This window comes from Ranitomeya imitator, chromosome 4 (assembly GCF_032444005.1).
Source record: "Ranitomeya imitator isolate aRanImi1 chromosome 4, aRanImi1.pri, whole genome shotgun sequence".
NCBI lineage: Eukaryota > Metazoa > Chordata > Amphibia > Anura > Dendrobatidae > Ranitomeya > Ranitomeya imitator.
The window spans coordinates 13,500,163-13,523,953 of NC_091285.1; the positions used below are offsets into that span (position 1 = coordinate 13,500,163).

Consider the following 23,791-nt stretch of genomic DNA (forward strand, 5'->3'; position numbering starts at 1 on the left):
TAGGGGCTCTAATATAGGGGGCTGTAGGGGCTCTGATATGGGGGCTGTAGGGGCTCTGATATGGGGGCTGTAGGGGCTCTGATATGGGGGGCTGTAGGGGCTCTTTATATAGGGGGGCTGTAGGGGCTCTTTATATAGGGGGGCTGTAGGGGCTCTGATATGGGGGGCTGTAGGGGCTCTATATAGGGGGGCTGTAGGGGCTCTGATATGGGGGGCTGTAGGGGCTCTGATATGGGGGCTGTAGGGGCTCTGATATAGGGGGGCTGTAGGGGCTCTGATATGGGGGGCTGTAGGGGCTCTGATATGGGGGGCTGTAGGGGCTCTGATATGGGGGCTGTAGGGGCTCTGATATAGGGGGGCTGTAGGGGCTCTTTATATAGGGGGGCTGTAGGGGCTCTGATATGGGGGCTATAGGGGCTCTGATATGGGGGGCTATAGGGGCTCTGATATGGGGGGCTGTAGGGGCTCTGATATGGGGGCTGTAGGGGCTCTGATATGGGGGCTGTAGGGGTTCTGATATGGGGGCTGTAGGGGCTCTGATATGGAGGGCTGTAGGGGCTCTGATATGGGGGGCTGTAGGGGCTCTGATATGGGGGGCTGTAGGGGTCTCTTATATGGGGGGCTGTAGGGGCTCTGATATGGGGGGCTGTAGGGCTCTTATATGGGGGGCTGTAGGGCTCCTATATGGGGGGCTGTAGGGGCTTTGATATGGGGGGCTGTAGGGCTCTTATATGGGGGGCTGTAGGGCTCCTATATGGGGGGCTGTAGGGGCTCTGATATGGAGGGCTGTAGGGGCTCTGATATGGGGGGCTGTAGGGGTCTCTTATATGGGGGGCTGTAGGGGCTCTGATATGGGGGGCTGTAGGGCTCTTATATGGGGGGCTGTAGGGCTCCTATATGGGGGGCTGTAGGGCTCCTATATGGGGGGCTGTAGGGGCTTTGATATGGGGGGCTGTAGGGCTCTTATACGGGGGGCTGTAGGGACTCTTATATGGGGGTCACTGTCGCTGGCTCTGATATGGGGGGCTGTAGGGGCTTTGATATAGGGGGGCTGTAGAGGCTCTTATATGGGGGTCACTCGCTGGTTCTGATATGAGGGGCTGTAGGGGTCTCTGATATGGGGGGCTGTAAGGGCTCTTTATATAGGGGGGCTGTAGAGGTCTCTGATATGGGGGCTGTAGGGGTCTCTGATATGGTGCTTTGTAGCTGGAACTGCTAAGGGGGCACATACAATGGTTACCCCCAACCACTTGCCTGTACTCCATCCTGTGGTTGGGATTTATGTCCTGAGTTGGATTTCTGCTGAGGTTGTTCCTGCTCCCATCATGGCGGTCAGCGCTGTCGTTTCCCTACCTCCGTGGAGCCACGTACGGTCCCAGTCTCCATTGATATCTGCTCTTCCCAGGTCCTTACATTCGCGGTCACAGGATCACATGAAGATTGTCTTCTGTGCCGCTCTGAGCTATTGTTAGTATTGTACCGCCACCTAGTGGTGAGAGGGCGGCATAGCACGGGATAAGAAGATCCTGTCCTGTAGATCAGGGGTTTACTATTCTGGATATCCGTTATGGGATCCCCGGCGGGGTCGTTGGGGTTCAGCTCCGCATGTATCACCTGATGGAGATGAATGATGGTTTTTCCCCTTTAAGGCCGGGGTCCGGTTGTGTTGTGTACGAGGCGTGAGCCGTAGATATGAGATGTCGCCTTCCGGGGTAAAATGAGGCGGTGAGATCCAGTGATCGGGGGCAGCGCGGGAGAAGTCAGCACTTTTCTGTGTTGCTTTCGATCTTTTCTCTGTGACCTAAAAACGCGAATCTCTGTCCTGTGCCGAAAGTTATTACATAATACTTCATCAAAGCCTGTGCGCTTCCCTGGTGCAATGTCCTCCATGGCCTCCTGGGATCCTCTGGCGTTTACTAGATCCTGGGACGTCATGATCCGGCCTCCTGGGATCCTCTGGTGTTTACTAGATCCTGGGACGTCATGATCCGGCCTCCTGGGATCCTCTGGCGTTTACTAGATCCTGGAACGTCATGATCCGGCATCCTGGGATCCTCTGGTGTTTACTAGATTCTGGGACGTCATGATCCAGCATCCTGGGCTCCTCTGGCGTTTACTAGATCCTGGGACGTCATGATCCGGCATCCTGGGATCCTCTGGAGTTTACTAGATCCTGGGACGTCATGATCCAGCATCCTGAGATCCTCTGGTGTTTACTAGATCCTGGGACATCATGATCCGGCATCCTGGGATCCTCTGGAGTTACTAGATCCTGGGATGTCATGATTCAGCATCCTGGGATCCTCTGGTGTTTCCTAGATCCTGGGACGTCATGATCCGGCATCCTGGGCTCCTCTGGAGTTTACTAGATCCTGGGACGTCATGATCCAGCATCCTGGGCTCCTCTGGAGTTTACTAGATCCTGGGACGTCATGATCCAGCATCCTGGGCTCCTCTGGAGTTTACTAGATCCTGGGACGTCATGATCCAGCATCCTGGGCTCCTCTGGAGTTTACTAGATCCTGGGACGTCATGATCCGGCATCCTGGGCTCCTCTGGAGTTTACTAGATCCTGGGACGTCATGATCCGGCATCCTGGGATCCTCTAATAATAATAATAATAATCTTTATTTTTATATAGTGCTGACATATTCCGCAGCGCTTTACACACATTATCATCACTGTCCCCGATGGGGCTCACAATCTAAATTCCCTATCAGTATGTCTTTGCAATGTGGGAGGAAACCGGAGAACCCGGAGGAAACCCACGCAAACACGGAGAGAACATACAAACTCTTTGCAGATGTTGTCCTGGGTGGGATTAGAACCGAGGACCCCAGCGCTGCAAGACTGCTGTGCTAACCACTGCGCCACCGTGCTGCCTCTGGTGTTTACTAGATCCTGTGACGTTATGATCCAGCATCCTGAGATCCTCTGTAGTTTACTAGATCCTGTGACGTTATGATCCAGCATCCTGGGATCCTCTGGTGTTTACTAGATCCTGTGACGTTATGATCCAGCATCCTGAGATCCTCTGGTGTTTACTAGATCCTGTGACGTTATGATCCGATATCCTGGGATCCTCTCTATGCCCCATACTCTGCCCATGTGATGGCGGACCACCACACTGCACTCTCCACAATTATCTAGGTGGTCTCCACCCTGTGACCCTTCAGCTTTTAGGGAAGTACGATGCTCTTTTTGTACAAGGTAATACCATATCCCACCACCAGATGGCAGCGCAGCCTCGCGCTATCACCGGATCACAGACTGAAATCCGATCAGTAAATTGTGTGCTCCTTATTGGACGATTATTTATAGGGATCTGAACCAGATCCGGACACCGACCCCCCCTTCCTGAACGTGATATGTCTGCAGCTTCCAGATCAGTTCTGGATCAGTCACTGATATTATCTGCGGCTCTCACTGCATTCAGACATTTCTAGGAGATTCCCTTATTGGGGCACCATAGCGGACCCCTAGATGCAGCGCAGCACCCCAGGATCTCCAGCTCAGGGGGCTGCACATAGGCCCACTACACTATGACCATTTGTTTACACCCCCCGCCAGCAGAATAGTGAGTGCAGCTCTGGAGTATAATACAGGATGTAACTCAGGATCAGTAATGTAATGTGTTGTGAATTCTGTTGTCAAGCTCCCTCCTGTGGTCATGAATGGTACTTCGGCTGGTTCTGTCCATGGGCTTCCTCTGGTGGTTGTGAGTGGGGCTGCAGCTTCTGAGGTTCCTTCCACAGGTGACGAGGTTAATTCGTTAGCTGCTGCTCGATTTAACTCCACTTAGATCATTGCTCCATGCCACCTGTCAATGTTCCAGTATTGGTCTAGTTCACTCCTGGATCGTTCTTGTGACCTGTCTTCCCAGCAGAAGCTAAGTTCCTGCCTGTTTTTCTTTAATTTGCTATATTTTCTGTCCAGCTTGCTATTTATTTTGTTGTCTTGCTTGCTGGAAGCTCTGGGACGCAGAGGGAGCGCCTCCGCACCGTGAGTCGGTGCGGAGGGTCTTTTGCGCCCTCTGCGTGGTCTTTTTGTAGTTTTTTGTGCTGACCGCAAAGTTACCTTTCCTATCCTCAGTCTGTTCAGTAAGTCGGGCCTCACTTTGCTAAATCTATTTCATCTCTGTGTTTGTATTTTCATCTTTACTCACAGTCATTATATGTGGGGGGCTGCCTTTTCCTTTGGGGAATTTCTCTGAGGCAAGGTAGGCTCTATTTTTCTATCTTTAGGGCTAGCTAGTTCCTTAGGCTGTGCCGAGTTGCATAGGGAGCGTTAGGAGCGCTCCACGGCTATTTCTAGTGTGTGTGATAGGATTAGGGATTGCGGTCAGCAGAGTTCCCACGTTCCAGAGCTTGTCCTGTATTATCAGTAACTATCAGGTCATTCAGTGTGCTCTTAACCTCCAGGTCCATTATTGTCCTGACCACCAGGTCATAACAGTAATGTATGTACACACTGACTGCACCAGCAGAATAGTGAGTGCAGCTCTGGAGTATAATACAGGATGTAACTCAGGATCAGTAATGTAATGTATGTACACACTGACTGCACCAGCAGAATAGTGAGTGCAGCTCTGGAGTATTATACAGGAGGTAACTCAGGATCAGTAATGTAATGTATGTACACAGTGACTGCACCAGCAGAATAGTGAGTGCAGCTCTGGAGTATAATACAGGATGTAACTCAGGATCAGTAATGTAATGTATGTACACACTGACTGCACCAGCAGAATAGTGAGTGCAGCTCTGGAGTATTATACAGGATGTAACTCAGGATCAGTAATGTAATGTATGTACACAGTGACTGCACCAGCAGAATAGTGAGTGCAGCTCTGGAGTATTATACAGGATATAACTCAGGATCAGTAATGTAATGTATGTACACAGTGACTGCACCAGCAGAATAGTGAGTGCAGCTCTGGAGTATTATACAGGATGTAACTCAGGATCAGTAATGTAATGTATGTACACAGTGACTGCACCAGCAGAATAGTGAGTGCAGCTCTGGAGTATTATACAGGATATAACTCAGGATCAGTAATGTAATGTATGTACACAGTGACTGCACCAGCAGAATAGTGAGTGCAGCTCTGGAGTATTATACAGGATATAACTCAGGATCAGTAATGTAATGTATGTACACAGTGACTGCACCAGCAGAATAGTGAGTGCAGCTCTGGAGTATTATACAGGATGTAACTCAGGATCAGTAATGTAATGTATGTACACAGTGACTGCACCAGCAGAATAGTGAGTGCAGCTCTGGAGTATTATACAGGATATAACTCAGGATCAGTAATGTAATGTATGTACACAGTGACTGCACCAGCAGAATAGTGAGTGCAGCTCTGGAGTATTATACAGGATGTAACTCAGGATCAGTAATGTATGTACACAGTGACTGCACCAGCAGAATAGTGAGTGCAGCTCTGGGGTATAAAACAGGATGTAACTCAGGATCAGTAATGTAATGTGTGTACACAGTGACTGCACCAGCAGAATAGTGTGTGCAGCTCTGGTGTGTAATACAGGATGTAGCTCAGGATCAGTAATGTAATGTATGTGCACAGTGACTGCACCAGCAGAATAGTGAGTGCAGCTCTGGGGTATAATACAGGATGTAACTCAGGATCAGTAATGTAATGTATGTACACAGTGACTGCACCAGCAGAATAGTGAGTGCAGCTCTGGTGTATAATACAGGATGTAGCTCAGGATCAGTAATGTAATGTATGTGCACAGTGACTGCACCAGCAGAATAGTGAATGCAGCTCTGGGGTATAATACAGGATGTAGCTCAGGATCAGTAATGTAATGTATGTGCACAGTGACTGCACCAGCAGAATAGTGAGTGCAGCTCTGGGGTATAATACAGGATGTAACTCAGGATCAGTAATGTAATGTATGTACACAGTGACTACACCAGCAGAATAGTGAATGCAGCTCTGGGGTATAATACAGGATGTAACTCAGGATCAGTAATGTAATGTATGTACACAGTGACTGCACCAGCAGAATAGTGAGTGCAGCTCTGGGGTATAATACAGGATGTAACTCAGGATCAGTAATGTAATGTATGTGCACAGTGACTGCACCAGCAGAATACTGAGTGCAGCTCTGGGGTATAATACAGGATGTAACTCAGGATCAGTAATGTAATGTATGTACACACTGACTGCACCAGCAGAATAGTGAGTGCAGCTCTGGGGTATAATGCAGGATGTTACACATAGGCTTTGGCACAGTAGAGGTGACTAGCACAGGGCTTTCTAAGCAGTCTGTCTCCTCGGTCCCGTGTGATAATGTAGTGGAGTCTGTGGTTTTGTTCTCCAGAGTCTTGTCTGTCTGATCTTTGCTGCGCTTCTGCTCTGGTTTCTCCTCGGCTCGTGTCTCCAGGTCACACTGCTGTACAGTATTCAGATGCTACGTGGCGGGTAGGACTGGCAGCAGCGGTGGGTTAGGGTTGGGGGTCTCTGCTGACCATCAGACATGCGCCCTGCACTGTATGAACGGAGATCAGGAATCCGTCAATCTTTTCCCATCAGACGACGCTGAACATTTCCATTTGGACTTTATTTCATAATTTCTGTTTCTGAGAAAGTGAAGTGTTAGCTAAAAATGGTGCCTGGACCGGCCCAGGGGGCTGCACCTGGACTCTCGTGGGTCTGGACTGACACCTGTCTCCAGCAAAGTCTGATAGATGTCCTGACCGTTCTAATCAGGAGTGCGGGGAACGCTGCCAGACGGCGGGAGGATTTCATAAGTAGACCGTCATTGCGTTGGATGGTCTGTGGCCGTCACTGTGTTGCGCGGTCTGTGGCCGTCACTGTGTTGGGAGGTCTTTACCGTCACTGTGTTGGGCGGTCTTTGGCGGTCACTGTGTTGGGCGGATGTGGCCATCACTGTGTTGGGAGGTCTGTGGCCGTCACTGTGTTGGGCGGTCTTTGGCGGTCACTGTGTTGGGCGGATGTGGCCATCACTGTGTTGGGTGGTCTGTGGCCGTCACTTTGTTGGGTGGTCTTTGGCGGTCACTGTGTTGGGCGGATGTGGCCATCACTGTGTTGGGAGGTCTGTGGCCGTCACTGTGTTGGGCGGTCTTTGGTAGTCACTGTGTTGGGCGGATGTGGCCATCACTGTGTTGGGAGGTCTGTGGCCGTCACTTTGTTGGGCGGTCTGTGGCCTTCATTGTGTTGGGTGGTCTGTGGCCATCATTGTGTTGGGTGGTCTGTGGCCGTCACTGTGTTGGGCGGTCTGTGGCCGTCACTGTGTTGGGAGGTCTGTGGCCGTCATTGTGTTGGGTGGTCTGTGGCCGTCACTGTGTTGGGCGGTCTGTGGCCGTCACTGTGTTGGGAGGTCTGTGGCCGTCACTGTGTTGGGCGATCTGTGGCCATCGCTGTGTTGGGCGGTATGTAGCTGTCGCTGTGTTGGGCGGTCTGTGGCCGTCACTGTGTTGGGCGGTTTGTGGCCATCACTGTGTTGGGCGGTCTGTGGCCGTCAGTGTGTTGGGTGGTCTGTGGCCATCACTGTGTTGGGCGGTCTGTGGCGGTCACTGTGTTGGGCGGATGTGGCCGTCATTGTGTTGGGTGGTCTGTGGCCGTCACTGTGTTGGGCGGTCTGTGGCCATCACTGTGTTGGGCGGTATGTAGCCGTCACTGTGTTGGGCTGTCTGTGGCCGTCACTGTGTTGGGAGGTCTGTGGCCATCAGTGTGTTGGGCGGTTTGTGGCCATCAGTGTGTTGGGCGGTCTGTGGCCATCACTGTGTTGGGCGGTCTGTGGCGGTCACTGTGTTGGGCGGATGTGGCCGTCATTGGGTTGGGTGGTCTGTGGCCGTCACTGTGTTGGGCGGTCTGTGGCCATCACTGTGTTGGGCGGTCTGTGGCCGTCACTGTGTTGGGCGGTCTGTGGCCGTCACTGTGTTGGGCGGTCTGTGGCCGTCACTGTGTTGGGCGGTCTGTGGCCGTCACTGTGTTGGGCGGTCTGTGGCCGTCACTGTGTTGGGCGGTCTGTGGCCGTCACTGTGTTGGGCGGTCTGTTGCCGTCACTGTGTTGGGCGGTCTGTTGCCGTCACTGTGTTGGGCGGTCTGTGGCCGTCACTGTGTTGGCCGGTCTGTGGCCGTCACTGTGTTGGGCGGTCTGTAGCCGTCAATGTGTTGGGCGGTTTGTGACCGTGACTGTGTTGAGTGGTCTGTGGCCGTCACTGTGTTGGGCGGTCTGTGGCCGTCACTGTGTTGGGCGGTCTGTGGCCGTCACTGTGTTGGGCGGTCTGTGGCCATCACTGTGTTGGGCGGTCTGTGGCCGTCACTGTGTTGTGCGGTGGCCGTCACTGTGTTGGGCGGTCTGTGGCAGTCACTGTGTTGGGCGGTCTGTGGCAGTCACTGTGTTGGGCGGTCTGTGGCAGTCACTGTGTTGGGCGGTCTGCAGCCATCACTGTGTTGGGTGGTCTGTGACCACTTTGCTTTATGTACATGGAGACTAAGTAGAAGGAAAACTTCTCCGCTTTTTCTGAATGATTAGCGCCCCCTAGTGCGAGCAGCAGTGCAGGATCACACGTAGCCGGATTATGGGGCGACTAATAGACATTTTTATCAGCGCTGCAGGGATAAGTGCGATGTGGAATATTAGATGTAAATTATAAGTAATAAAATTTCATTTTCTGTTTTAGATCAACCCAGATTATCGGGATGTCAGTGATGGAAAAGTTACAGTAAGTGCAAAATTATTAATATACCATTCTTGTATAAAGGCAACCTGCTTATACAACTGTGAAGAATAGTGAGTGCAGCTCTGGAGTGTAATACAGGATGTAACTCAGGATCAGTAATGTAATGTATGTACACAGTGACTGCACCAGCAGAATAGTGAGTGCAGCTCTGGAGTATAATACAGGATGTAACTCAGGATCAGTAATGTAATGTATGTACACAGTGACTGCACCAGCAGAATAGCGAGCGCAGCTCTGGAGTATAATACAGGATGTAACTCAGGATCAGTAATGTAATGTATGTACACAGTGACTGCACCAGCAGAATAGTGAGTGCAGCTCTGGAGTATCATACAGGATGTAACTCAGGATCAGTAATGTAATGTATGTACACAGTGACTGCACCAGCAGAATAGTGAGTGCAGCTCTGGAGTATAATACAGGATGTAACTCAGGATCAGTAATGTAATGTATGTACACAGTGACTGCACCAGCAGAATAGCGAGCGCAGCTCTGGAGTATAATACAGGATGAGTAATGTATGTACACAGTAACTGCACCAGCAGAATAATGAGTGCAGCTCTGGGGTATAATACAGGATGTAACTCAGGATCAGTAATGTAATGTATGTACACAGTGACTGCACCAGCAGAATAGTGAGTGCAGCTCTAGGGTATAATACAGGATGTAACTCAGGATCAGTAATGTAATGTATGTACACAGTGACTGCACCAGCAGAATAGTGAGTGCAGCTCTGGGGTATAATACATGATGTAACTCAGGATCAGTAATGTATGTACACAGTGACTGCACCAGCAGAATAGTGAGTGCAGCTCTGAGGTATAATACAGGATCAGTAATGTAATGTATGTACACAGTGACTGCACCAGCAGAATAGTGAGTGCAGCTCTGGGGTATAATACAGGATGTAACTCAGGATCAGTAATGTATGTACACAGTGACTGCACCAGCAGAATAGTGAGTGCAGCTCTGGGGTATAATACAGGATGTAACTCAGGATCAGTAATGTAATGTATGTACACAGTGACTGCACCAGCAGAATAGTGAGTGCAGCTCTGGGGTATAATACAGGATGTAACTCAGGATCAGTAATGAATCGTGGCTGAGGAGCGCGGAGGACGTGTGCCCATCCCTGTGCTGTATATACGGGTATATGTGCTGTGTGCGGTGACCGTCCTCGCTGTCCGCAGTGTCGGTGCATTCACCGTATTGTCACGCGCTCCGCTCGGCCTCACAGAGCCTCTTTGTGTCCCCGCTGCTCGGTGCCATCTGGCCGCAGCACAGATTCCTTATTTCGTGCCTCTCTAGAGAGCTAATGTTTCGCCGCAGCAGTGACAGCCGCAGCGAAACTCCTCTCTCCTTTTTTCACGCTTCCATTTCTTAGAGGAGCCTCGGATCGGTCACACAGATAGGTGGAGATGTCCCCGGCTCTGAGCAGTGGAGATATTGCAGTGATCATGGGGGGGCTGAGGTTTTTTGCAGCACTCGTTTCATAAATGGCTGATAACAGGGAACAATAGCTCTTATTTAATTAACCCAGAGAATGGAACGTGAATGATATTTTCTGATATTTGGGGGAGCTGCGGTTTAGGATCCAGCAGTCTCATCGATGGTTAATCTTTCCGGGGGAATCTTCGCTCTCAGTCGCGGTGAAGCTGCCCACTCCTCCGCTGCCCGCGAGCGTGAGTCAGCGCGGGCAGCACGTCGGCTGCGTCTTCCAAGGCGTCTCGAGAGCCGGAGCGTGATGTCTCCGCTAAAAATGGAGATGACTCACGGGTGAGTCAATAACCGAGGTGTTAGTGGAAGCGCGAGTCTGCACAGGGGTTTCCAGCGGGGGCGGAGGAATTAACGCACTTGTCCTCCGAGACCCCCGCTACCCCCAACAGCTCCTGCCGCCCCCGCTCACCGGCCTGTCCTGTTAATTCAGGAAAATGCAGGATAAAAATCAAAAACAGCAACTAAAAATGCATTAAATGTAATCCTCATTTTCATCATCTCTGCTTGCTGTCAGTGAATGAGAAGCCTGAGCGGAGGGTTTGTTACAGTGTGTCAGTGCAGGGAACGTGGAGCTCACCGAGGATTGTCTAGGCGGGTACCATTGTTACAGAGATGAATTACATTATTTTCACATTTCCGTGTCCCTTCTAGAGAGAAGGTGAAATACCGGTGTCCAAAAGGAAGTGGCCTGCGGGGGAGAAGATCATGTTCACACTGGTGTCAGTGCCCCACGGGAACGACATCGCGTCTCTCTTTGAGTTGGATGCCACCACCCTACAGAGAGCGGACTGCCTGGTGCCGAGGTGAGGGTTGTGCTTCTCTGGGGTGTGCTCCTCAGGGGTGTGGCCAGAGGTGAGGGCTGTGCTCCTCGGGGGGGGGGGGGGGGGGTTGTGCTCCTTGGGGGGTGTGGCCAGAGGTGAGTTGTGCTCCTGGGGGTGTGGCCAGAGGTGTGAGTTGTGCTCCCGGGGGTGTGGCCAGAGGTGTGAGTTGTGCTCCCGGGGGTGTGGCCTGAGGTGTGAGTTGTGCTCCCCGGGGGTGTGGCCTGAGGTGTGAGTTGTGCTCCCGGGGATGTGGCCAGAGGTGTGAGTTGTGCTCCTCGGGGGTGTGGCCAGAGGTGTGAGTTGTGCTCCCGGGGGTGTGGCCTGAGGTGTGAGTTGTGCTCCCCGGGGGTGTGGCCTCAGGTGTGAGTTGTGCTCCCCGGGGGTGTGGCCTGAGGTGTGAGTTGTGCTCCCCGGGGGTGTGGCCAGAGGTGTGAGTTGTGCTCCTCGGGGGTGTGGTCAGAGGTGTGAATTGTGCTCCCGGGGGTGTGGCCTGAGGTGTGAGTTGTGCTCCCGGGGGTGTGGCCTGAGGTGTGAGTTGTGCTCCCCGGGGGTGTGGCCTGAGGTGTGAGTTGTGCTCCTCGGGGGTGTGGCCAGATGTGAAGGTTGTGGAAAGCGCTACATGGTACATTGCTGACTGCTTACAGCCACCACTAGAGGGAGCTCTGAGAAGTGCATGCAGGAGGGAATCTTTCTTTCTCTCATTCTCTTTTTTCCCTTCCCTTTTCCTTCTTTTTTCCTTTCTTCCTTCCTTCCTTGCTCCCTTCTTGTTTTCCTTCCCCTTTTCCTTCCTTCCTTCCGTTTATTTTTTCTTCTTTCGTCCTTTTTCTTTCATTCTTTCTTTGTTTCTCTATTCTTCTTTCTTTCTTTTCCTTCCTTCCTTCCTTCCTTTTATTTTTTCTTTCTTTATTCTTTTCTTCTTTCTTTCTTTTTCTTTTCCTCTTTCATACCTTATTTTTCTTTTCCTCTTTCTTTCTTTCCTTTTTTTTTTCCTTCCCGTTTTTCTTTCTTTTTTTTCTTTCTTACTTTTTTCTTCTCTTTCTTTCTTTCTTTTTCTTTTCTTCTTTCTTTCATTCGTTATTTCTTTTTCCTTCCCTTTTTTCTTTCTTTTTTTTCTTTTTCTTTATTTCTTTCCTTATTTTTTTTTCCATCCCTCTTCTTTTTATTCCTAACCCTTTGCTGTATTATCGTTATGTGCAGGAATTCTTACGTGCGGCTGCGACATCTGTGTACGAACACCTGGGTCACCAGCACCAGTATACCCATCGATACGGATGAGGAAAGGCCGGTTATGCTGAAGGTACGGGTCATGTCCAGGTCACTGCAGGATCACCGGCCCTCGCTTGCGAGTGGTCACAAGGCGCAAAATAATCAGATTGTCTCGCCTACAAAATAATAAAAATGATTTGTTCTTATTATTTTAGTATATATTATTATTTTATTTATTTTTTGTTGTAGGTTTTATTTTTATTAGTTTATTTCTGTTGATTTTTTTTTTTTTTTTTTGTGGATGTTTTTTTTCAGATCGGAACCTGTCAGACCAAAGAGGACAAGGAAGCGTTCGCCATCATTTCCGTTCCTCTTAGTGAAGTTCGAGATTTGGATTTCGCTAATGACGCCAATAAGGTTTTAGCAGCGACGGTGAAGAAGTTGGAATATGGAACCATCACACAGAACGAGCGGAGGTCGGATATTCTGTCTGCGCCGCTCGGCTCCAGATAGGCTCACGTCCTCCTAATTATATAGTCTGCCCAGAATTTAATTTGTCAGAGCAGCAGTGTGTGCCTCAGAGCAGCTGTTCCTACTGGAACTGAGGTCAGAAAGTTGCCACCATCATTGACCACATTGAAATATTATCTTTTTTTTCTATACCAAGGTTGATCAGGGGGATATCATTTACACTGAGGTAGAACAGTCCACGTGACAGCACACATCTAACTTTGGGAGCGAGCAGTATACCTATAAATATTACAACCTTTACTTTTGGCTAAAGAAGCTTATTTTCACAATATTCCCCAAAATTTAGAAAAAACATCTAGAAAGTTCTATATAGAGGCGGCAAATATACGGTAGAGAGGTTTGAGTAATTCCCCTCTTATTGCTGCCAGAACCAAACTTCTACAGAAATATAGCAATCCACCAAAAGTTAACCAGTCCAATGGGTAAGATCCCTTTGCCTTCCCAAGTACCCTTGTAGCCTTGGGTGAAAAATAATCTTGTATTTTGTATTTAGAGATGTAATACATACAATACACAGAATGATTGGGTTCGTTCTCTCACTTTTTGGTGCCAAAAAGCAAAAGGTTCAACCGTCTGTAAAAATGTAGGAAATATAGTCTAAAGAGTAACATAAGCCTTCTTTCCTAAATACCCTTGTATCCTAGGGTGAAAATCATCTTGAAATCTCTGTTTAGAGATGTGAAATGTATAATAAATAGAAAGGTTGGGGTAATCCTTACTTTTTTGGGGGACAAGAAACAGGTAAGCGTTCAACTATCTGCTGAACTTTAGGAAACGACGAAGAGTTGCCCTTGTCAAAAGGGGAAACCCTTACCTTCTAAGTAACTTGGTATCCTATGGTGAAAAATCATCAAGAAACAACAATTAGTGGTGTTTACAGTTTAGGGATGTTTTGGGATTGTCCTTCTTTTTGGCGCCATAACCAGCTAAGGACTGACCAAAGTACAGAAATATAGGAAACTATGAAGAGTTGTCCTGGCCAAATGTTCTCCTCACATTTCCTTCCCAAGTATCTTTGACTTGTAGGGTGAAAATCATCTTGATATCTCTATTTAGAGGTGTGATAAACGCAATACAAAGAAATGTTGGGGTTGTTTTTCCTCCTTTTGGTGCCTTAATGGGGCAAAGGATGAACTAACTGCAGAAATGTAGGAAACCATGTAGAGATATTCAGGCCATGGAGTCACGTCACTCATCTGTTCCAAGTAACCTTGTATCCTAGGATGAAAAAATCATTTTGAGATTTCTATGTAGAGGTGTATTATATACTGTAGAGAATATGGATGTGGTCGCCCTTTCACTTTTTAGTGTCAGAATTAACGAAGAGCTCAACTATTTGCAAAAAAATTATTAAACCCTATAGAGTTGTCTAGGTCAAATGGTTGCATTTCTCTTCCCTCCCAAGTACCTTTGAATCCTAAGATGAAAAAGCATCTAGATTTCTATAATTAGAGGTGTGATCTACGTAGTGGACAGATTAAGGTTCTCCTTCCTTTTTTTAGTAAACAGTTACAGGCTCAACTGTCTCCAGAAAGTTAGGAAATGATGAAGAGTTGCCCTGGCCGAAAGGTCACCTTACACTTTCTCCCCAAGTAACCTTGTTTAAAGTGGTCAAAATCATCTTGAAACTCTATTTAAAGATGAGCTGTATGCAGTGGAGAGGAAGTTTGGGATTTTCCTTTTTTTAGTGACATAAGCTAAATGCTGAACAAATTGCTGCAGAAATGTAGGAATCCATAAAGAGTTGCGTAGGCCAAAGTGTCACATCACATTTCCCTCCCAAGTACCTTTGAATCCTAGGGTGGAAAATCTCCTTGAAATCTCTGTTCAGAGGTGTGATATATACAATGCAAAGAAATGTTGGGGTCATCTGTCCTCTTTTTGGTTTCCATAATGCAGCAAGGGATACACCAACTGCATAAATGTACGAAAATGAAGATTTACCCTGATCAAGGGGACACAACTCACTTCCCTTCTAAGTACCCTTATATCCTAAAGTGAAAAATTATTTAGAAAATTCTACTTAGAGATGTGCTGTACACTATAGAGAGTTCAACTTTCTGCAGAACCACGAAGAGGTGCCCATGCCAAACGTTCACATCATAATTCCCAATTCTAGGAATCAAGTTCACAATTAGGATACAAATTTAACATTTCTAGGATACGTGCAAACTTGTATCTTAGTGTGAAAAATTATTGTGAAATCTCACTTTTATGTTGTCCTTTAAAGTGCCAGAGCTAGAAATATAGCAATACTCAGTTTAACTAGCCAGTTGATCACATCATCCTTCTCTCCCAAGTACCCTTTTATCCTAGGGTGAAAAATAGTCTTGATAGTCTATTTAATTATCTGATATATTTAATACAGAAAAATTAATCTTTCCTGTTTTGGTGACAGAGCAAGCAACAGACTTTCCCAGATTTAACAAACTATTGAAAGTTGCTGAGGCCAAAGGGTCAAACTGCCCTTTTATTTGTCTAAGTACTTTTATATCCTGGGGTGAAATGTGATACTTTATCCAGTCCTGTGGAGTATGAACTTTGGGGCGCCCCTTAGTTATTGTGGCTGTGTTCTTTTCAGGTTTGTTACAAAACTTCTAGAGGATCTGATATTTTTTGTGGCTGGAGTTCCAAATAACGGTCAAGAAGTGCTGGATGTTGTGGTCACCAAACCCAACCGGGAGCGACAAAAGTTGATGAGGGAGCAGAATATTTTAGCACAGGTGACAAAGTCTAAGACCATCTTGTCTGAAAATAATACACGTAAATTCTTTATGCTTAGCTATTTTTTATTTATAACTTTTGGGGTCTACAGATTTTTGGCATTTTGAAGGCTCCATTTAAAGACAAGGCTGGTGAAGGCTCCATGCTTCGGCTTGAAGATCTGGGAGACCAGAGATATGCACCGTACAAGTATATCCTGCGGCTCTGTTATCGGGTCCTAAGACACTCACAACAGGACTATCGCAAGAACCAGGTAATCAGCGCAGTGCAGCTCTGGGGTATAATACAGGATGTAACTCAGGATCAGTAATGTATGTACACAGTGACTGCACTAGCAGAATAGTGAGTGCAGCTCTGGAGTATAATACAGGATGTAACTCGGGATCAGTAATGTAATGTATGTACACAGTGACTGCACCAGCAGAATAGTGAGTGCAGCTCTGGAGTATAATACAGGATGTAACTCGGGATCAGTAATGTAATGTATGTACACAGTGACTGCACCAGCAGAATAGTGAGTGCAGCTCTGGAGTATAATACAGGAGGTAACTCGGGATCAGTAATGTAATGTATGTACACAGTGACTGCACCAGCAGAATAGTGAGTGCAGCTCTGGGGTATAATACAGGATGTAACTCAGGATCAGTAATGTATGTACACAGTGACTGCACTAGCAGAATAGTGAGTGCAGCTCTGGAGTATAATACAGGATGTAACTCGGGATCAGTAATGTAATGTATGTACACAGTGACTGCACCAGCAGAATAGTGAGTGCAGCTCTGGAGTATAATACAGGATGTAACTCGGGATCAGTAATGTAATGTATGTACACAGTGACTGCACCAGCAGAATAGTGAGTGCAGCTCTGGAGTATAATACAGGAGGTAACTCGGGATCAGTAATGTAATGTATGTACACAGTGACTGCACCAGCAGAATAGTGAGTGCAGCTCTGGGGTATAATACAGGAGGTAACTCAGGATCAGTAATGTAATGTATGTACACAGTGACTGCACCAGCAGAATAGTGAGTGCAGCTCTGGAGTATAATACAGGATGTAACTCGGGATCAGTAATGTAATGTATGTACACAGTGACTGCACCAGCAGAATAGTGAGTGCAGCTCTGGAGTATAATACAGGAGGTAACTCGGGATCAGTAATGTAATGTAATGTATGTGCACAGTGACTGCAGCAGCAGAATAGTGAGTGCAGCTCTGGAGTATAATACAGGATGTAACTCAGGATCAGTAATGTAATGTATGTACACAGTGACTGCACCAGCAGAATAGTGAGTGCAGCTCTGGGGTATAATACAGGAGGTAACTCCGGATCAGTAATGTATGTACACAGTGACTGCACCAGCAGAATAGTGAGTGCAGCTCTGGGGTATAATACTGGATGTAACTCAGGATCAGTAATGTAATGTATGTACACAGTGACTGCACCAGCAGTATAGTGAGTGCAGCTCTGGGGTATAATGCACGATGTAACTCAGGATCAGTAATGTAATGTATGTACACAGTGACTGCACCAGCAGAATAGTGAGTGCAGCTCTGGGGTATAATACAGGAGGTAACTCATGATCAGTAATGTAATGTATGTACACAGTGACTGCACCAGCAGAATAGTGAGTGCAGCTCTGGAGTATAATACAGGATGTAACTCAGGATCAGTAATGTAATGTATGTACACAGTGACTGCACCAGCAGTATAGTGAGTGCAGCTCTGGGGTATAATGCACGATGTAACTCAGGATCAGTAATGTAATGTATGTACACAGTGACTGCACCAGCAGAATAGTGAGTGCAGCTCTGGAGTATAATAAAGAAGGTAACTCAGGATCAGTAATGTAATGTATGTACACAGTGACTGCACCAGCAGAATAGTGAGTGCAGCTCTGGGGTATAATGCAGGATGTAAATCAGGATCAGTAATGTAATGTATGTACACAGTGACTACACCAGCAGAATAGTGAGTGCAGCTCTGGGGTATAATACAGGATGTAACTCGGGATCAGTAATGTAATGTTTGTACACAGTGACTGCACCAGCAGAATAGTGAGTGCAGCTCTGGGGTATAATACAGGATGTAACTCAGGATCAGTAATGTAATGTATGTACACAGTGACTGCACCAGCAGAATAGTGAGTGCAGCTCTGGAGTATAATACAGGATGTAACTCAGGATCAGTAATGTAATGTATGTACACAGTGACTGCACCAGCAGAATATTGAGTGCAGCTCTGGGGTATAATACAGGATGTAACTCAGGATCAGTAATGTAATGTATGTACACAGTGACTGCACCAGCAGAATAGTGAGTGCAGCTCTGGAGTATAATACAGGATGTAACTCAGGATCAGTAATGTAATGTATGTACACAGTGACTGCACCAGCAGAATATTGAGTGCAGCTCTGGGGTATAATACAGGATGTAACTAAGGATCAGTAATGTAATGTATGTACACAGTGACTGCACCAGCAGAATAGTGAGTGCAGCTCTGGGGTATAATACAGGATGTAACTCAGGATCAGTAATGTAATGTATGTACACAGTGACTGCACCAGCAGAATAGTGAGTGCAGCTCTGGAGTATAATACAGGATGTAACTCAGGATCAGTAATGTAATGTATGTACACAGTGACTGCACCAGCAGAATAGTGAGTGCAGCTCTGGAGTGTAATACAGGATGTAACTCAGGGTCAGTAATGTAATGTATGTACACAGTGACTGCACCAGCAGAATAGTGAGTGCAGCTCTGGAGTATAATACAGGATGTAACTCAGGATCAGTAATGTAATGTATGTACACAGTGACTGCACCAGCAGAATAGTGAGTGCAGCTCTGGGGTATAATACAGGAGGTAACTCGGGATCAGTAATGTAATGTATGTAGACAGTGACTGCACCAGCAGAATAGTGAGCGCAGCTCTGGGGTATAATACAGGATGTAACTAAGGATCAGTAATGTAATGTATGTACACAGTGACTGCACCAGCAGAATAGTGAGTGCAGCTCTGGGGTATAATACAGGATGTAACTCAGGATCAGTAATGTAATGTATGTACACAGTGACTGCACCAGCAGAATAGTGAGTGCAGCTCTGGAGTATAATACAGGATGTAACTCAGGATCAGTAATGTAATGTATGTACACAGTGACTGCACCAGCAGAATATTGAGTGCAGCTCTGGGGTATAATACAGGATGTAACTAAGGATCAGTAATGTAATGTATGTACACAGTGACTGCACCAGCAGAATAGTGAGTGCAGCTCTGGGGTATAATACAGGATGTAACTCAGGATCAGTAATGTAATGTATGTACACAGTGACTGCACCAGCAGAATAGTGAGTGCAGCTCTGGAGTATAATACAGGATGTAACTCAGGATCAGTAATGTAATGTATGTACACAATGACTGCACCAGCAGAATAGTGAGTGCAGCTCTGGAGTGTAATACAGGATGTAACTCAGGGTCAGTAATGTAATGTATGTACACAGTGACTGCACCAGCAGAATAGTGAGTGCAGCTCTGGAGTATAATACAGGATCTAACTCAGGATCAGTAATGTAATGTATGTACACAGTGACTGCACCAGCAGAATAGTGAGTGCAGCTCTGGGGTATAATACAGGAGGTAACTCGGGATCAGTAATGTAATGTATGTAGACAGTGACTGCACCAGCAGAATAGTGAGCGCAGCTCTGGGGTATAATACAGGAGCAGTACAGGATAAGTGATGTGTAGTAAGTACTTTGAATTACTTCTTTATTTCCACTTCATACAATTCTTCTTTGTCCTTCTCTTTCCTCCCGGTCATGTGTCTCGTTACGTTGCACATCACAGGTTCGGCCGTATCTGGTAGATGTCGGGATTGTTGCCCCCGGGGCCGGAGCTCTGGCTTCAGTCTTCTCGCTGTGTGAAGGGCAGTGGGATATTCGGTGATCCGCTCTTATACTCTCACCTCTCGTGTCTCCACATCCAGGAATACATCGCCAAGCATTTCTGCGTCATGCAATCACAGATCGGATACGATATCCTGGCGGAGGACACGATCACAGCTCTGCTGCACAACAACCGCAAACTGCTGGAGAAGCACATCACCGCCAAAGAGATCGAAACGTTTGTCAACTTACTAAGAAGGAACCGAGAACCGAGGTCAGAAATCATCTGCTTCATGTATTATAGCGTCATGTATATCTGTGCATTACTGTCATTGTCCTGTGGTGTTATAGTACGGGATGACTATAAAGGGCGATACTGTGTGCACCCCGCAGGTTCCTGGATTATCTATCAGATCTGTGTGTATCCAACACCACCGCAATCCCTGTGACTCAAGAGCTGATCTGCAAATTTATGCTCAGCCCTGGAAATGCAGATATCCTCATCCAGACAAAGTAGGTTTTATGGTATTCTCCCATTTACTAGTATGTAACTACTATAATACTGCCCCCTATATACAAGAATATAACTACTACAATACTGCTCCTATGTACAGGAATATAACTACTACAATACTGCTCCTATGTACAGGAATATAACTACTATAATACTGCCCACTATGAACAAGAATATAACTACTATAATACTGCCCCTATGTACAAGAATATAACTACTATAATACTGCTCCTATGTACAAGAATATAACTACTATAATACTGCCCACTATGAACAAGAATATAACTACTATAATACTGCCCCTATGTACAAGAATATAACTACTATAATACTGCTCCTATGTACAAGAATATAACTACTATAATACTGCTCCTATGTACAAGAATATAACTACTATAATACTGCCCACTATGAACAAGAATATAACTACTATAATACTGCCCCCTATATACAAGAATATAACTACTATAATACTGCGCCTATGTACAAGAATATAACTACTATAATACTGCGCCTATGTACAAGAAAATAACTACTGGGCTGAAAGGTGGCAGATGAGGTTTAACAATGATAAATGTAAGGTTATACACATGGGAAGAGGGAATCAATATCACCATTACACACTGAATGGGAAACCACTGGGTAAATCTGACAGGGAGAAGGACTTGGGGATCCTAGTTAATGATAAACTTACCTGGAGCAGCCAGTGCCAGGCAGCAGCTGCCAAGGCAAACAGGATCATGGGGTGCATTAAAAGAGGTCTGGATACACATGATGAGAGCATTATACTGCCTCTGTACAAATCCCTAGTTAGACCGCACATGGAGTACTGTGTCCAGTTTTGGGCACCGGTGCTCAGGAAGGATATAATGGAACTAGAGAGAGTACAAAGGAGGGCAACAAAATTAATAAAGGGGATGGGAGAACTACAATACCCAGATAGATTAGCGAAATTAGGATTATTTAGTCTAGAAAAAAGACGACTGAGGGGCGATCTAATAACCATGTATAAGTATATAAGGGGACAATACAAATATCTCGCTGAGGATCTGTTTATACCAAGGAAGGTGACGGGCACAAGGGGGCATTCTTTGCGTCTGGAGGAGAGAAGGTTTTTCCACCAACATAGAAGAGGGTTCTTTACTGTTAGGGCAGTGAGAATCTGGAATTGCTTGCCTGAGGAGGTGGTGATGGCGAACTCAGTCGAGGGGTTCAAGAGAGGCCTGGATGTCTTCCTGGAGCAGAACAATATTGTATCATACAATTATTAGGTTCTGTAGAAGGACGTAGATCTGGGTATTTATTATGATGGAATATAGGCTGAACTGGATGGACAAATGTCTTTTTTCGGCCTTACTAACTATGTTACTATGTTACTATGCTCCTATGTACAAGAATATAACTACTATAATACTGCCCCCTATGTACAAGAATATAACTACTATAATACTGTCCCTATGTAGAATGATATAACTACTATAATACTGCCCCTATATACAAGAATATAACTACTATAATACTGCTCCTATGTACAAGGATATAACTACTATAATACTGCTCCTATGTACAAGAATATAACTACTATAATACTGCCCCTATGTACAAGAATATAACTACTATAATACTGCCCCCTATGCACAAGGATATAACTACTATAATACTGCCCCCTATGTACAAGAATATAACAACTATAATACTGCCCCTATGTACAAGAATATAACTACTATAATACTGCCCTTATGTACAAGAATATAACTACTATAATACTGCCCCCTATGCACAAGGATATAACTACTATAATACTGCTCCTATGTACAAGAATATAACTACTATAATACTGCCCCTATGTACAAGATTATAACTACTATAATACTGCCCCCTATGCACAAGGATATAACTACTATAATACTGCCCCCTATGTACAAGAATATAACAACTATAATACTGCTCATATGTACAAGAATATAACTACTATAATACTACCCCTATGTACAAGAATATAACTACTATAATACTGCTCCTATGTACAAGAATATAACTACTATAATACTGCCGCTATGTACAAGAATATTACTACTATAATACTGCCCCTATGTACAAGAATATAACTACTATAATACTGCCCCTATGTACAAGAATATAACTACTGTAATACTGCTCCTATGTACAAGAATATAACTACTATAATACTGCCCCCTATGTACAGGAATATAACTACTATAATACTGCCCCTATGTTATAATTTGCTATGTTGTTCCCCTGTGTTCCAGGCTGGTCTCCATGACGATGGATAACCCCTTGGAGTGCCCGGTTCTGTCAGACGACTTGGATGAGGAGGAGGTTTGGTTATATTGGATTGACAGCAATAAGGAGCCGCATGGGAAAGCGATTCGCCACCTCGCACAAGAGGCAAAGGAAGGAACCAAAGTGGACCTGGAAGTCTTAAACTACTACAGGTGGGTCCCATTAATTATCGATTTTGTCCTTGATCCTTGAAGCTTAGATTCATGGAGCGGCAGCCTGTGTGCTGCCATGTAGTACGCCCGAGAAAGCGAGACTTCTACTGGAGCATACCTGATTTATGATAGCCGTGGAACCTATCCGTAAACTTAGCTAAAGTCTATTTTTTCATGTACTGCCCCTTTAAGTGCCCTGGTCCCGGCTTTCTTCTTTCCTGTCCAGGTACCAGTTGAACCTGTTTGCGCGGATGTGCCTTGACCGCCAGTATCTCGCCATCAACCAGATCTCCACGCAGCTGTCGGTGGATCTGATCCTACGTTGCATGTCCGACGAGGGTCTCCCATACGATTTACGCGCCTCCTTCTGCCGTCTCATGCTTCACATACACGTGGACAGAGACCCCCAAGAAACGGTGGTCCCGGTGAAATACGCCCGGCTGTGGACAGAGATTCCTACGCGGATCACCATTCACGAGTGAGCGATTTTTTTATTTTTTTTTTCTTGGAGAGAAATACTTGAAAACTAAGTGTCATTGTGCTTCCATCCTCCTCCTCAGATATGACTCGTGCACAGACTCCTCCAGAGATGAGATGAAGCAGAAGTTCACTTTCACTATGCAGTTTGTCGAAGAATATCTCAAAGAAGTCGTGACTCAGCCGTTTCCTTTTGGTGACAAAGAGAAAAATAAACTAACGTTTGAAGTATGACTTTTTTCCGCTTCATTCAGATTTCTGCACAATTTCTCATCTTCTCTGCCTCCTGCTTGTTCATAGTTTGCTCAGGTGTTTGTAGAGTTCTGCTGGATTCCAGCTAGCTCTCAGGTTTCTAAACTTCAAATCACGTTCTTTTTGTGTCTGTTTCTGTTTTCCACAGAATTGTAACCAGGATTTTGCTTGATTTCTATTGGCTCTCAAAGTGCACAATTTCTCATCTTCTCTCTGCCTCCTGCTTGCTCAGAGTTTGCTCATTTTTTGTAGAGTTCTGCTGGATTCCAGTTAGTTTTCAGGTTTTGAACTTCCAATCACCTTCTTTTTGTGTCTGTTTCTGTTTTCCACAGAATTGTAATCGGGATTTTGCTTGATTTCTGTTGGCTCTCAAGGTGCACAATTATCATCTTCTCTCTGCTTGTTCATAGTTTGCTCAGGTGTTTTTAGGGTACTGCTGGATTCCTGTTGGCTCTCAGGTTGTTGAACTTCAGATCACGTTTTTTTTGTGTCAGTATCTGTTTCTGTTTTCCACAGAATTGTAACCAGGATTTTGCTTGATTTCTATTGGCTCTCAAAGTGCACAATTTCTCATCTTCTCTCTGCCTCCTGCTTGTTCATAGTTTGCTCAGGTGTTTTTAGAATTCTGCTGGAGTCCTGTTAGCTCTCATGTTTCTGAACTTCAAATCACTTTCTTTTTGTGTCTGTTTCTATT

At 46.1% G+C, this 23,791-nt stretch overlaps 1 protein-coding gene across 1 annotated transcript in view; it reads left to right on the forward strand.

Annotated features, from left to right (window-relative positions):
• The window catches only part of ITPR2 (inositol 1,4,5-trisphosphate receptor type 2), a 243,430-nt gene that overhangs the window by 63,945 nt on the left and 155,694 nt on the right, over nucleotides 1–23,791 (forward strand). The window contains exons 10-20 of the mRNA XM_069763093.1: nucleotides 8,677–8,718; nucleotides 10,885–11,036; nucleotides 12,252–12,351; nucleotides 12,576–12,736; nucleotides 15,373–15,514; nucleotides 15,607–15,768; nucleotides 19,500–19,672; nucleotides 19,792–19,911; nucleotides 22,183–22,368; nucleotides 22,595–22,846; nucleotides 22,929–23,073. Of these exons, the coding sequence (XP_069619194.1) occupies nucleotides 8,677–8,718; nucleotides 10,885–11,036; nucleotides 12,252–12,351; nucleotides 12,576–12,736; nucleotides 15,373–15,514; nucleotides 15,607–15,768; nucleotides 19,500–19,672; nucleotides 19,792–19,911; nucleotides 22,183–22,368; nucleotides 22,595–22,846; nucleotides 22,929–23,073 (1,635 nt within the window). The remainder of the gene's footprint in view (nucleotides 1–8,676; nucleotides 8,719–10,884; nucleotides 11,037–12,251; nucleotides 12,352–12,575; nucleotides 12,737–15,372; nucleotides 15,515–15,606; nucleotides 15,769–19,499; nucleotides 19,673–19,791; nucleotides 19,912–22,182; nucleotides 22,369–22,594; nucleotides 22,847–22,928; nucleotides 23,074–23,791) is intronic.